Below are 15,209 nucleotides of genomic sequence, written 5' to 3' on the forward strand. Positions count from 1 at the left end.
GAGAAAGACCTGAAAGCCTGGCCCCATGATGCCCCAGAGCCACAAAGAACCTGAGCGCTAGGATTTTTATTTTAGATCTCACACTTTTTAAGCCAGTCCCATGATACTTTGGGGGCTGGCTACTGATGTTGGCGGTTGGCAGGGCTCAGGCCAAGGTGTCAAGGGGGGTTACACGCCAATGAAAGTCGATGCGAGTTGGGTACCAGATCCCGTAGGACCCTTTGGAACTCCTGGCCTTAAACTATTAAGCCAGTACAGTTATGTGGGGCTTGTATGTCCCTAGAGATAAATGGTTCTGCACACTGTGCCAGGAAAGGCTCTGCTGGGCTTAGCACCATGGCACAGGCCTGCCCTCTGCCCTCCATCCAGCCCAGGAGCCTGGAGCTGAGCAGACCCAGTCTCCGCACCGTGCAGGGAGAGAGGTGTAGCAGCCTGGGAGTGGCAGGTGCATAGAACATGGCAGATCCAAGGGCTGCTGGTGCCTTATGCACTCTGGGAACAGGGAAGGGATTTGGCAGGGACTGAAAGACAATCCCTCAGTTGCTGGCAGGTTCCTAGGAGCGCGGGGTCACACATGGATGCCCGCATGCCCTGAGGGGTTGTGAGGTTCTTCTCTGCACACTGCAGGGGTGAGCTGGATGATCAGAAGGTGGGATCCTCATCTCTAGATCACTGACTATGCTGAAGAAGGAAGGAAGGAGTTGGGAAGGAGAGTTTTCCTCAGGGTTCCCACAACATCCAAGCAATCGGCCAGATGGATTGTGTCCGCCTTCCTCTGTGGCATCCCTGATTGGCCAGAGCTGGAGACAGGCCACCCAGGCCAGTGCTCTGAGGAGTTCCGAGAATCCTCTCCCTTGCTGCCTGGCTGGTGTGTCCTGGTCACGTAAGCAACCACCAGATTTGGGCTCAAGAAGGGAGGTGATGCCAGGGTGATGGGGTAAAACCAAGCGAAGGCTGACAGCGAGGAGACGCCCCTTCCTGGGAACTGGGGTGTGTGTATGTGATTTCTACCTGGTCAGGAAAAGCCCTTGTGTAGGGGGTGCCCTGGAGTGAGGTGCTGGTCCCCTGTGCAGACACTAGGAAGGTGTGGGTCACCCAGCTGCCCATGGTGTAGGGGAAGGTGTAGCCACTGCCAGGGGGGAAGCACCTGATCTCGGCTCCATGGCTGGCATGGGCTGGGTGCGGTGGGGCAGCATGCTCAGCCCCGGAGGGAGGGGTCACCTGCCAGGGCACAGCAGTGACCCAGCCAGCCACATGTGGCCCAGGGCAAGCTGGGGTGGGAAGGCTGGAGGGGTGGGAGTGTCCTCAGGACAGCCAGTGCCAGCCTCTGCCGCCCCGATCCCTGTGGAGGGACACCAGGAAGAACAGGAAGGGCCAGAGCCTGTGTGGCCCCTGGGCAGCATGTGCCTGGAGCTGGATTCCAGACGCATGAGGCTGGGATTCGGAGTCTGGATGGTCCTGTCCTCTGTCCATCCCTGTGGGGCTTCCCACACCAACACCCACCCAAGTGTAATGGATGCTAAACTGCAGTACGCTATTTAGCCCCTAGGGGGTCCTGTGCATAAAGTACCTTATTTAAGCCAACCTGGGCCATAGCTGGGCATGAAAGGCACTGATGCTGAGCACAGCTGGGGTGGCTCAGCGAGAACTGGGACAGTCCGGAGCTGGTACTGGGCCATGCCAACGGGGAACAGTGGCTCCTCCATTCACCAGTGTGTCACTGTTTGTGGTTTGCCAGAGCTGATCTCAGTGCCCCTGGGCAGAAGATGGGTTCCCCAGGGAGGGAGGGGGACCTTGGCAGTCCAAGCCCTCGCCCTTCCTTCAGGTATAGAGGAGCGTGGAGATACTGCAGGTGACAAGCTGGAACCGGGGCTCGTAAAAATTCCCCTCGGTGTCAGTTTGACTAATTTGTTAGTCTTACCGCTGGCAGGATCCGCTGGGCCCGGCCCAGGCCCAGGCCATAAAACTAATGTAGTGAGGCAGCAGCCCAGCGTAATGAGGGGTACGGCTCACCGCCTGGAACAGGCATTAGCTTTATGAACCGGGGGGTAATTGAAAGGAAATATTTGTCATTGGGCTCCGGCAGAGGAGAAGTTCACAGGAAACTTTGTGGCTGCTGCTGCCTTGGCCCTGGCCTGCCAGGTCTCCTGCCCACCCAGATGTGCAGGAGGCCCGTGCAGGTGGGTGGTTGGAGAAGGGCACCCAGGGGCACTTGTGTCTAAACAGCCATTTCACAGCCCTCCTGTCACTTAGCTCCGTCATGCTGCAAACCCGTTCCCAGCCTGTGTCTCTCCCTCGGAGAGAGAGGGGCTCAGCAGAGGCTCCAGGGGCATGAGCAGCTAGTGGTGCTGATTTATGACCGGTCTCCACTGACACCCCCAGCCCTACCTATGCAGCTAATGCCGGACCTGCAACCCTCCACACTATCCCAGTCTACTGCTGCACCCCCTAGCCTACCGTCCCCCAGCTAGCCCAGTCCTGACACCCCCTCCCGCCCAGTTCTGCCAGGCCCTCTCAAGCCCAATCCATAGCACCTTGGGTTTGTCACCTTTTCAGTCTTGTAATGTAGGAAAAGAGCCACAACCCAAAGCTGGAGCTGGTCTGGAAGCCCAATTAGAAACCCAGCAGGATCAGGGCATGATGCTCTGAGGTCAAGCCGGGAGCCCTTTCTCTGATCTTCCACCGCTATTATCAATCAGCCAAAATCCACCCCCCAGAGTAAATCCACTGCACTCTCCAATGGTATCTGAGCCCCCAATTTGCCCAGCCACCTCCCCCTTTCTGGGCTGATTTCCTGCATCGGCTGCAAGTACTCAAACCAGCCTCCCAGCAGGTAGCCGACTGCAGCGTGGCCCGCGCAGCTGCGTGCGATTGTGAAGTAGTGGACGTGTCGTGTGGTTGTGTCAGGCGGGGCAGGTGAGATGATGGATGGGAGATGTCAGCATCCTTTCATCTGTCATTTTGACGAGGCCAAGGAAAGTTAATTGACTTTAATAGCCAGCAAATGACATCAACAACTTCTCCTAATACGCAAATCAGTTAGCGAGATGGTTTGGCAGGAGCGGGGCTGCTGGGTTCCTCAAGCAGCAACGAGCGAGCAATGCAGGCAGCCAGACAGGCAACACGGAAAGCAGCATTTGTCCAAGGATTCCTGCTGCGAAATGCAGCCACCTCTGGGGTGAACAGCTGCAGCCTTCCCACAGCACTGCTTCCCTTCTTGACACTTTATATGGCATGTTGCCTCTGGGCAGGGGTGGGATTAGACCAGCAGACTGTCCCCCATCTCCCACAGAGGGGACTGAGAACCCTAGTGGGCAGGGTTCACTCCCTGGGAGAAGAGGCAGAGGGATCAGCCTCCAAACCTGTGGATCTCCTAAGATTCATATGGCTCTTGGCAGACAAGTGCCTAGTGGCCCTGGGTCCTCGGCTTGAAGCCACCCCTGTTCTGGAGCTTCCTGTGTACACACGGTTCAGCTGAGAGGGGAAACTCACCTGGTCTGTTTCACGTTTGTCCCTGGTCAGTTTCACCTCTGGCGCCCCTTCCACTTGGTGGAGCGGGTTGAAAAAAATCTTCCTGCCCCAAAATGGGGTTTAACTGGGGTTTCCTTGCAGGAAAATGTAAGTTTTGGTGACATTTTTCATTTTGTTTTTCAAAAGCCCCAAATGTTGGGATGGGGGGACAACCCCCCGCCCTTTTCTACTGTCCATGGTTGGACCCAGTCTAGCGCTAGTACAAAGCTGTTGCATTGGAGCTTCCAGCACCTCAAGGGACCATCTAGAACTGAGAAACAGAGACCGGCCTTACCCAGCCCCCAATGTGCCAAGCCATGGGCCTACACACCACAGCCGTCAGCAGGGCCAAACCCTGGTCTTTCAGCCCCTTGGGTTAAAGCACAAGCCCTGCTGGCTGTGAGCCACCTGATCTAGCCTCTGCGACCAGCCACTACCGGGTGCCCTGGTCCCGGCAGCACACAAATACTCCCAAGCTTGCAGGCTGCTGAGATCTGGATCCAGGGTGCTTTTGATTCAGCAGCACGTTCATAGTATAGTTTATAAACTCTGTATTCTGAGCCGACGGGGTCCTTGGAAACTAAGCAGGTGTGCGCTGTGGGGAGCTCCCAGACTGGAGAACAGGCAGTGGAGTAGATCACCTAAGTCTCTCCCTGTTTTGCCATCTCCATGGGAGCATGGTCTCTTTAGGGCTGGCTGGGTGGATAGCACCACCAGGCCCAGCTCACTTCACAGGGGCTGCACTGGGTGTGTTTAACAAACAGCTTGGGAGACCTGGACTGAATGCTCTGTGTGAGACAAGGCTGGCAGTTCTGTTTGGGCAAAGTGCTGGGATAGCTGGAGCTGCAAAGAGCAGCCCTGGAATTGGATCTGGACCTGAATCTCCCCCAAGTCTGTGGGGTTTGCTCCCTTAGTCTGGGCACATCCCTGTAGCTGTCGCAGAGCCACGGAGAGCAGCCGTGGGGTGAAAAGGTATTTGTAGGCAGACATTGAGCCGTGTGCTGCCACGCCCTGAGAACCCGGCTTTGCTGTGTTCCCCAGGGTATCGCCTGGCCATGTACAGTTGTAATTGGCCTTACCACCCACTGAACCACAATTAAATAGGAACAAATGCCTGAGACACTGTCTCCCCCCACCACCACCCATGGGGGTCACTGAGTGCAGAACACAAGGCAGGCAAGGGCAGGTATCACTGTCTCTCTTTTGTAGTGTCCCCCAGTTCATACTGCCGGGCCAGGCCCTTTCTGCCTCTAGCTGGCAGGGTCACAGTCACAGCCTCAGCACAGAGCTTGGTTAGCAGCTAGCACTTAGCAGGCTTCCCCTTCACCCCCCTCCTTGTTAGCCCTAACACTCACCAGCTACCAGCTACAGCCTTATGGGCACAATCCAGGCTGTGGGCTTTTCCCCCACAGCTCTGTGCTGACTTGGGGAATCATGAGATGGCTGGAGCCCATCCCCAGCAGCAAGACCAGAGGGGTAGGAAACTCCTTGCTGTCAGATCCGCTGGCTGGGCATGGGACCTCCCCGTTGGGAGCTCCCCTTCAGCAGCTTGGGGCCTATGGCCAGGACAGCCTGCCGTGGCACCAGCAGCCTGGCCTCGGTTCCTTTGGGACGGGCGGTGGGGTCACCTCCTGTGTGTATGCTTTACCAGCAGCCTTTCCAGGGTGAGGGTGCAGAGGCCTGCCTGTGATGGAGAGCCCCTGAGAGCAACCGGGCTAGGGGACAGCCGCCCAGAGCTGGAGTGAACCGCTCCAGGATGGTCCGGGCTGGGCTGCTGATGCAGTTCCACCTGCTGCCACATGGGGCAGCAGGGCGCCAGGCTCAGGGGGACCCTGTGCTCCCTGGCCAGAGAGGGCACTAGTGAGCGATGCCAAGACTCCCTCCCCCAGGGCGGCATCGCCCAGGGAGTCCTACTGATGGGAGCAGAGCCGCCCCCTAGTGACCCCGCTGGCTGGGCTGCCCGAGTGCCCAGGCACTGGTGGCAGGACTGGGCCTGAGGTTGCTGGCTCCTCATACAGATGGGAGGTGTCACCCTCTCCCGACAGCAGCGCCCCCCGTCAGTGATCTGCCCTCCCCCTCTCTCCTGCCCCAGCTCCTTGGCCCCCAGCGAAGCGGCCAGGCTGGGGGCTGTGGGAAGGCCAGGCCCTGATGAAGTTAATCATTATCACCCTTAATTCCTCCACTAATCCCTGCGATCTGGGGAGAGTTTAGCGCTGCTGTTCTCTGGCTGCCTGTGGGGAGGGTGGCTTTGCGTCGGGACGAGGGATGGGGGAAGGGATGGCTAGCTGGAGATCCTGCTTTGCCATGCTGCGTTGGGGGGGCGGGGCTGTCACTCCCACCGCTCCTCCCCCATGTTGGGTGCTGTTCCTCACCCCCACCCTATTGTCCTCGCTGGGCAGAGTCACTGACCCAGCTCCTCTACCTGCTCCAGGGACTGGCCCCTGCCCTCCAGAGAGGGGAGTGGGTGGGGCACAGCACAGGGCCCAGCCGCTCAGTCCTGCGGTGCATTAGTCGGGTAAGTTGCTCGGCAGAGGTGGAGGTGGGAAATATTCTTGCTGTTCCCCCTCTAGAGGGGCTGTTGGTAGGTGTGATCTGACACCCTCCCCACCACCACCCACCCACCCACCCATGCCTGCCTGGTTCCGAGGCCAATCCTCAGGCAGGTTCTCTGGCCAGTGTCTCTTTTTGGTCTCTGTCCCAGGACACCCTGCCTACCCCTCCATCCCAGCAAGAGGCTCCAATCCCATGTGCAGCACATCTGTCCCTTCAGTGTCCCTGGCGTAGAGCTTGCAGAAGCTTGCCCCATTCCCTGTGGCTCTGCCCTGGCCCCTGTGAAGTCAATGGGACATTTGCCATTCAGTGGAGCTGAGATGTCAGCGTTCATCCCAGCTAGGCCCACAGATCCAGGGCCAGCTTCCTGATGACTGAGCTGGGGGTATCTTTCTTTCTCTTGATACTAACACTCCCCACCTGGGCCAGTCATGTGGAAATCCCTAACTGGACAGCTGTGCCCGCTTGGAACAGATCACGCTAGTGGCTCCTGCTTCCATGTGTCCAGCTGGTAGTCACCCTCCATCCTCTCCCTCCTCCCCCAGCCAGCAGCCCATCCATGCCTGCAGACTCTAACCACGCTGCTCCTTGTTTTGTTTTGCAGATGAATCGCCCCATCCAGGTGAAGCCAGCGGACAGCGAGGGCCGAGGAGGTAGTTGTCTTTTGAATACATACCCATGTGTCTTGGCTGGCTGCTCTTGCTGGGTTAGCTGCTTGCACAGTGCAGGGAAGGGCGAGGACTAATTATGCTCTTCTATTCCATCCTTCTCCCTCCTGGGGCATTTGCCTATAGCAAAGGGCCATGGAGAGCGGGGAGAAGGGATTTCATTTGTCTGCAGTGATTAAAAACCCTTCAGAGCCCATGCTTCTGGCCCTGACAAATTGTGGTGCCTATAAAGCACATGGGAGGTGGTTTATCATATAAGGAACTGCTTAGGCACTCTAGGGAATATCCATCATCTATCTATCTGTCTATCTATCCCCATACATCCCGTCTATCTAATCTATCTATCAGTGAGGGCAGGGGGTCTGGGTATCAGGGGGTTCAGATGCATGGGGGTTAGACAAACAGGGGGCAGCTCTCCGTACAGTGACCCCTCCTCCCACGGCTGAGGAGCAATGGGGGCAGGAAGCAGGGGAGAGAATGTGGAGCTTCCTGCAGGCGGGGAAGATTTCTGGGGTTGGGTTTGACCTGGCCCTGGCCTGGCTGCTCTGGGCAAGGGAAAAGAAAGCCCCATCCTCCCCCACCCCCAGTCCAACTGGAACTAGCATCTGAGCCCAGCGCAAGATAGGAGCCACCAGCTGGAATGTCCCCAGCCTCCCCCCATCCCCCGCAGTGATTTACCTCTCCGCTAGCTGCTCCGGGCACCCAAAATGATGCACCCACACTGACGGAGAGGGCTGTGTGACCATTCTTGCAGTTTCCCTTTGTTTGCCCATCATTTTCTGCAGGGAAGCAAAAAAACCTGGGGGGACATGAGTGCAGCATGCGCACAGTGGTGCAGAATTCCCGCAGGAGTACATGGTGCTGGGCATGTACAGACACAGAACAGACAGTCCCCACTCCAAGGAGCTGCCCAGCAAAGTAAAGAACGAAGTCCATTAGCTGGGACTTGGTAGCAGACTCATTAACCTATGTGTGATCCGCATGCTAGAGGAAGTCAGAGACCCACTGCAGTAGCCGAGGCGGTACCAGCTAGCATGCACGTGTTCTGCAACCGGGGGCAGTTTGCCTGGCCTTCTGCTCTCATGTGCCCTCATAAAATGGAACCAGCTAGTAGCTGAATCTGTCGGTAGCTTCCCCTGAAGGGGCCTGGGCTTGGATGGCCCTGGAATAGAGTACACTTACAAAGTTTGTGGATGATACCAAGCTGGGAGGGGTTGTAAGTGATTTGGAGGATAGGATTAAAATTCAAAATGGTCTGGACAAACTGGAGAAATGGTCTGAAGTAAATAGGATGAAATTCAATAAGGACAAATGCAAAGTACTCCACTTAGGAAGGAACAATCAGTTGCCCCCATACAAAATGGGAAATGACTGCCTAGGAAGGAGTACTGCGGAAAGGGATCTGGGAGTAATAGTGGATCACAAGCTAAATATGAGTCAACAGTGTAACGCTGTTGCAAAAAAAACCAAACATCACTCTGGGATGTATTAGCAGGAATGTTGTAAGCAAGACACAAGAAGTAATTCTTCTGCTCTACTCTGCACTGATCAGGCCTCAACTGGAGTGTTGTGTACAGTTCTGGGCACCACATTTCAGGAAAGATGTGGATAAATTAGAGAAAGTCCAGAGAAGAGCAACAAAAATGATTAAAGATCTAGAAAACATGACCTATGAGGGAAGATTGAAAGAACTGGGTTTGTTTAGTTTGGAAAAGAGAAGACTGAGAGGGGACATGGTAACAGTTTTCAAGTACGGAAAAGGTTGTTACAAGGAGGAGGGAGAAAAATTGTTCTTCTTAACCTCTGAGGATTGGACAAGAAGCAATGGGCTTAAATTGCAGCAAGGTTTAGGTTGGACATTAGGAAAAACTTCCTAACTGTCAAGGTAGTTAAGCACTGGAATAAATTGGCCAGGGAGGTTGTGGAATCTCCATCATTGGGGATTTTTAAGAGCAGGTTGGACAAACACTTGTTAGGAATGGTCTAGATAATACTTAGTCCTGCCTTGAGTGCAGGGAACTGGACTAGATGATCTCTTGAGGTCCCTTCTGGTCCTATGATTCTATGATTCTATGCCCTTAGAGACGTCTGCCCCTAGGGCCAGGTGGGTGTGACTGGCCGCAGGACTGGGCCTGGCATGGAGGCTTAGAGCAACTTTGGGGTTCATTTTGCTTGACCAGGAGGTTGCTTGAACTGACCCCCACTTTACGCCCCAGCACCCTAGCTGGGTGGAGAGCCTCACTGTCTGTGGTGCATGGGCTGGACTCCAGGCAGCATGGGGCTGACAGCTAGCGAGCAGCACCCAAACGCTGCCTGTGACCTACAGTAGGTGTGTGCGGCAGGTGGCCTGGGGCGTGCACATGTAGAACTCAGCTCAATAAGAGCTGGGGGAAGCCAGTCTGTGCTGGGGGAACCGAGGGCCAGAGGCTCTCCAGAGGGATTGCTGGGCTAGAGGAGCTAGAGAAGAACTGACCCATAAGGGCTGTGGGAAACTTGTAGGCCCACGTGTGTGCTGAGTCCCATCCTGGTGGGTAAGAGCTCTGTGTACACAGCAGGTCTCAGCTCTCCCAGTTTAAGGGCCTTGGTGCATTGGGGTGGCAGGGCAGGGAGAGGAGAGAGGCTGCGGGGGGACCTGGATAGGGTAAGGAGGAAGCAGAGGCTGGGGGAGATCCAAGCACTTGAAGGAGTGGTAGGAAGCTTGTGAGGAGACTTTGGCAGGGGAGGGAGGGATGGAGGTTGGAGGAGGCTGGTGGCTGGGGTGAGGGAAGAGGGGGCAGAGGCTGAGGAGATGGGGGCTGGGTTTGCTGGAGCGTTGGTGGCCTCTCTTCACTGCGAGATGCTGGTTCAGAATGTGCTGACCAAAGGGGAGGTGCCCGAGTGGTGTTCCCCAGCACGCCCTGTCCACGTGGCTCTGCCAGTCGTGCCACGGGGTCTCCGCAGGCTCTCTATTACATTGAGTTGCAGGACCCAGGGCCACAGATCTTATGTCAGGGATGGGCAAACTTTTAGGCCCGAGGGCCACATCTGGGTATGGAAATTGTATGGCGGGCCATGAATGCTCACAAAATTAGGGGTTAGGGTGAGGGCCTTGGGGTGGGGCCAGAAATGAGGAGTTCAGAGTTCGGGAGGGTGCTCCGGGCTGGGACCATAGGGTTCGGAGGGTGGGAGGGGGATTAGGGCTGGGGCAAGGGGTTGGGGCGTGGGAGGGGGTCAGGGTTGCAGGCTCCTGGTGGGGCTTGTCCCTTCTCCATCTCCTATGCAGAGGTGCGGCCAGGTGGCTCTGCACACTGCCCTGTCCGCACGCGCCACCTGTGCAGCTCCCACTGGCCGCGGTTCCCAGCCAATGGGAACTGCGGGGGCAGCACTTGGGGAAGGGGGCAGCATGCAGAGCCCCCTGGCTGCCCCTACATGTAGGAGCTTGAGAGGGGACATGCCGTTGCTTCCAGGAGCCACGCGGAGTTGGGAAAGCCCTGGACCCCGTTCCCCCACGGGAGCTCAAGGGCCGGATTTAAATGTCTGGAGGGCCGGATGCAGTCCCCGCACCGTAGTTTTCCAATCCCTGTCTTATGTCACCACCCTGCTTCAGTTTCCCCTCTGTAAAGCAGGGACTATCCTGTTAGCCCTGTCCCCCCAGGGGGCTGTGGGTGCCGGGAAACCCTCGGGAAGAGCTCTTTTCTCTCTTTTGTGTCTCTCGGTGCAAAGGCCGGGCACCTTCCAGCTGACACCAGCGTTTAACTCCCCTCCACCAGGGCTAGATTCCAGGCTGTAGGAGAGGGAGAGCACGGCTCTGCCCTGCTAAGCCCCCATCACCTGCCCAGGCCGGGGGGTGAAGTACTGGAAAGCCGCAGGTGCCGCTGCCAGAACTCCAGCAACCGCTTGCAAATCACATGGGTGCCACTGCACCCCATCCATTACCAGCCAGCATGTGGGGAGGGGACAGGGGGCAGCGCTCGGGAGCTGCCAGGCCAGTAAGCAGACATGCCAGAGCTGGGCCTTCGGTGGGAGAAATGGGGCCATTCGGCAGGCTGGGCTGGGAATTGGCAGGGATAGGAAAACAAAGGCACCATGGGGAGCAGGCAGCTCCTGCCAAGCCTGTTCAGCACACACCTGTGCTGGGCATTGCAGGTACAGGTGGGCATTGGGGAGGGCAGGGACAGGAGAGGAGAGTACTGTCCCTTACACACACAGACACATGCCATCTCGCCGCAAACCCCCCAAAACACCCAGCTGCAGTCTTTGCAAACATGCTTTTACACAGACCAGCTTGCCACGCCAATGGATCCACGCATACATGTTTACCGACACAAACGGGCACCCATATGTGCACACACGCTCATCCAAGCACACCTCACAATTGCATACCTGCACCCACACAGACGCCAGCTTTGGCATCCACAGAACCCGGCCCCAGCCTCCTGTGCTCTTTGCCTTCGTGAAAAGCACGGCTAGGGGATTGCCTAGTATTCAAGTGCACACCCCCTCTGGGGTGCAAATCTAAAATTGTATTGTCTTGTGCTGAACAGAAATCTGTACAGCGTAAGCTCATGAAAATCACCCCCTCCCTCAATGTGGAGGAAGATATGCACAGCTTTCCCCCACCCCGTTATGAATTGCACAAACTGGTTTAAAAAAAACAAAACAAGTTTATTAACTACAAAGGATAGATTTTAAGAGATTATAAGTAAGGCTGCAAGTCTGTCACAGAGGTAACGGATTCCATGACTTTCCGGGACCTCTGGGACTTCTGCAGCTGGCAGGTGCAACTGACCCCAAGTCTTGGGGTGGCCCTGGGGCCAGCCACACTACCCCCATCCCCTGCCCAGCTCCCCGCAACAGTGGCAGTCCCAGGCCGCCCTCCGCCAGCAGCAGCTGTGGCGGTCCCGGGCCGGCAGGGCCAACCCCCACCAGCAGCGGCAGTGGAGGCCCCATGTTGCCCCCCCAGCACCAGCAGGCACCCCAGAGGCAGCTCCAGCACCAGTGGATGCCTCCCAGCAGCAGCAGGACCCTCCCCCCCCACAGCACCAGCAGGTGCCCCAGCCCCCCTTTCAGAGCAGCAGCTACACCCCCAGAGACCCGCAGAACACCATAGATGTAGTCAGGGGTGTATAGTACAAGTCATGGACAGGTCACGGGGCCATGATTTTTTGTTTATTGTCCATGACTTTTACTAAAAATGCCCATGACTAAATCTTAACCCTTATAAGTAAGGCTAGCAAACAGATCACAGTAGGTTACTGAGCAAATAAAACAATCGCAAAAACTAAATACACTGAAGAAAGTGGTTACAAGTAGTAATTTCTCACCCTAAATGTTGTTTTAGGCATTTCTTTCACCGGCCAGACACATTTTCCAGCATGGGCTCAGCATTTCTTCTCCTCCTCCTCCTCTCCCTCTCCCCCACCTTGTTTCTTAGATGTTTCCAGCAGTCATCCTGGGCAGGGATTCAGTGAAGAAAAGCTCCTGGATGAACTCACTTCCCTGCCTTAAATAGGATTTACATATGGTGGGAATCCTTTGTTTCCCAGGTTGGTCCCCACCCCCTATTAGCAGAAAAATACCAGTAGGCTGAGATGGGGGTCTAGTACCGGGTGACATGATCACATGACCCTGCAGTGTCACACCAGCATCCCAGGAAGCTTCTCAGGAAGGAGGGTCCTACTGTTCTCCCTAATGGCCCATCCAGGCTGATTGCATTGTCTGGTGGGCGTGCCCCAGGTGTAAACACATAAAACATATCTTAGTTATGCCATATTCATAACACCAGCTCTATGAAGAATATTGGGTGTAGTGTCACATGCCACCTTCCCTGCTGAGATGCAGTGTCCTGGGTGACTAGGTTTTCTGTTGTCTTCTTGGCTTTTCCATCATTATGGGGTTGGCCTTGGCCAGTGCTTTAAGGGCCCATTTAGGGACAGCTGGGTGACACTCCTCCTCCTATCTCTCTTACCCCACCCTGAGAGCAACTTAGTCCTTCCCTGCCACTCCCCCAAGGAGCCATTTAAAATACAGGGGAAACTGAGGCACACCTAAGACTCACAAAAATGCTACAAAATTTCCTCCGTTGTCATAGCCAAGGGCAGAGATTAGAGGGAGACCCTATTTGGGGTCTGGGCAGAAGACTTTATTTCAAGTTTATTTGGATTTAATAAAGTAGCACCCCCGCAGGAGGAGTTTGCCTTCCACTTTCTGGGGCGGGGTGCAGTTCTTAAGGGGAAACTGAGATGGGGGCTGCTGAGCTATGCTTGGCCAGTGGGGGCGCTCCAGGCCTGGCCTGCCCCTCTGACAGGCAACCAACTGTTGTTTGGGACTGGACTGTTCTTTTCAGAAACGTGAGGGTCTAAAGCACTTAGAGCTAAACCCAGTGTAGACAGATACTGAGCGATCCAGCCCCACCCCTCTCTGCTGACATGCCTCGTCTGGCCTTCACCTCTGGCTGCTGCTCCTGTACTGGGCTCCCTGCCACAGTCCCCCACTCCCATCCCACTTTCCCCATCCTGGGTTCCTCACCCAGCCCTGCCGCTGCCCCTCAGTCCTGCCCGCAGCCCCCTGCCATCCCAGTCTAGGATCTCCCTAGAGCAAAGATTGCTAAAGGCAGATCTGTGCAGTGATCTCTGATTGGCGCCTATGCTGACCCCCTTCCCCTCTAATTCATTTCTCGTGGGTTGTAACCTGACCTAGCTTTGAACCTGCGGCTCTAGAGTGAAAGCCGGTGCCCTGCAGGTGAATTCTTGCCATAAGGAGTTGATGGGTCTTGGAGACGGCTGACCTGGCAGCTGTGGCCAGTGCTGGGTTCTGTCGTTAGGGCGTCAGGTCACGCCCTGGGTGGCGGATACAAGCTGTTGGTAGCATTGCTTAGGTACCGCAGCCTTCCTCCTCAGATAAACCGGAAGAGCGGCGGAGCTGCCGCCGAATTGCCGCCGTGGGACATGGACTGCCACCCCATTCTGAATGCCACCCCAAGCACCTGCTTGGAAAGCTGGTGCCTGGAGCCGGCCGTGGAGTGGGGGCACGTGTGTGGAGAAGGCAGAGAGAGGTCAAACCCAATTCCCAGATCCAGACTCCCCAGGCTCTGGGAAGGATCTGCTTTGAAGCTGCGTCTGGATTTGGTAGCTTAGGCCCATATCTGCTCAGAGGTGGAGAATGGGGAGGTGCTGTGATTGGCTCAGAGTCCATAGCAGCCCACCTCTTGGGCACCCACATGGAGTATTACAAAGCACCGGCAGGCTGTCGCTCTGAATGGTGGCCTTGTTCCCTTTCCTTGTGTGCTGGAAGGCTAGAATGAGGATCCACGTCAGAACATGTGAGACAATTAGAGGATCTCAACGCACCAAGTGACTGAACTAAGCCCTACAGCTGCCCTGTGAAGTTGAGCACCAGTATCATGCCTTCCACCTGAGCCAGTGATTACCCCATCATCAGAATATCATCACTTGCCTAATGAGAGTTTGCCTGGAAATCTCTCTCTGCCTCTGTGTAAATTCTCCTGTTGCACCCATCACCGTGGTATCTGGTAAAGCACTCAGAAGTCTACCTGAGTCTTGGTTCCAGAGGAGGCGCACACACTGTGCTCTCTTGGCGAGAGTTTCCTTGGCTGCTTGTTGTTTTCCCACATCCTGAAATAAGCAGAGCCTGAGAGCCAGAGTCCAGGCTTTGCAGGGGAAAAGCTAACAAGTTCTCATGTGAGTCAGGCCCAAGTGGTAAAACCGGGGATGGACGGCGGTGTTTTGGTTTGGCCCATTATAGCAATAGAGACCAGGTGCAAATTTTGGCACTACATGTGACTCAAACTTCCCCAGCTCCAGCAGGAGTTTGTTGCCGCTCAGTCTCTGGTTCACTTTCATCCAGTCCAGTTCCCTCGTCCCTGAGATAAATGAAGAGCCAAACCAAACTCTTTTGAAGGCACCTTCTGGAACTGCAGCTAACTTTAAAGTGAACACTCTAGCCGAATTCTGAGTGCTTTCTCGCCATTCAGATGCTCACTGGGGAGTTCTCTCTTGCCTAGTGAGAGGCCAGCGCTGTTGCAGGGCGCATGCCGATGGATGTGTCTTGAATCTTAAAAGCCATGGGGCAGCAGGCTGGAGCAGGACGCCTTTGTCCCTCCAGCCTGCCGTTAGACCCATTCCTCTTCCCAAAATGTCAGGGAGCTGAGATTATCATCTGAGATGCCCAGCAAATACAGAGATAAACGGCCCAGGAATCAATAAGAACTTGGCCTTGGCCTGGTTCCCCAGTGATTGGTGAGCCCGTTCCCTTCTCTGCATCACACACAATTACTCCAAGCGGCAGGCTGTCACTCGCCCAGCAGCATGGACAGGCCTGAGCGTGGGGCTGGCTCACCTTCTACCCGCAGGGAGCAGAACAGGGCTCCCATCCCTCGCAGGTGGGTGGGAGCATTGCCAGTGTGCGTGGGACCCAGCATGAGGGAGTAAAGGACAAGAGATGGCCGCAGAGGAAGGCTAGGCCAGTGGTTTGAGTGCCAGC

The 15,209-nt window shown here is 55.9% G+C and overlaps 1 protein-coding gene across 10 annotated transcripts in view; it reads left to right on the top strand.

Moving 5' to 3' along the window:
* Window positions 1-15,209, top strand: part of CELF6 (CUGBP Elav-like family member 6) — a 224,400-nt gene that overhangs the window by 112,971 nt on the left and 96,220 nt on the right. For all 10 annotated transcript variants that reach the window (XM_084642408.1, XM_084642405.1, XM_084642413.1 and 7 more), the window contains exon 3: window positions 6,665-6,713. In XM_084642408.1, the coding sequence (XP_084498534.1) occupies window positions 6,665-6,713 (49 nt within the window). The remainder of the gene's footprint in view (window positions 1-6,664; window positions 6,714-15,209) is intronic.

Source organism: Lepidochelys olivacea, assembly GCF_965140295.1.
Source record: "Lepidochelys olivacea isolate rLepOli2 genome assembly, chromosome: 10".
NCBI lineage: Eukaryota > Metazoa > Chordata > Testudines > Cheloniidae > Lepidochelys > Lepidochelys olivacea.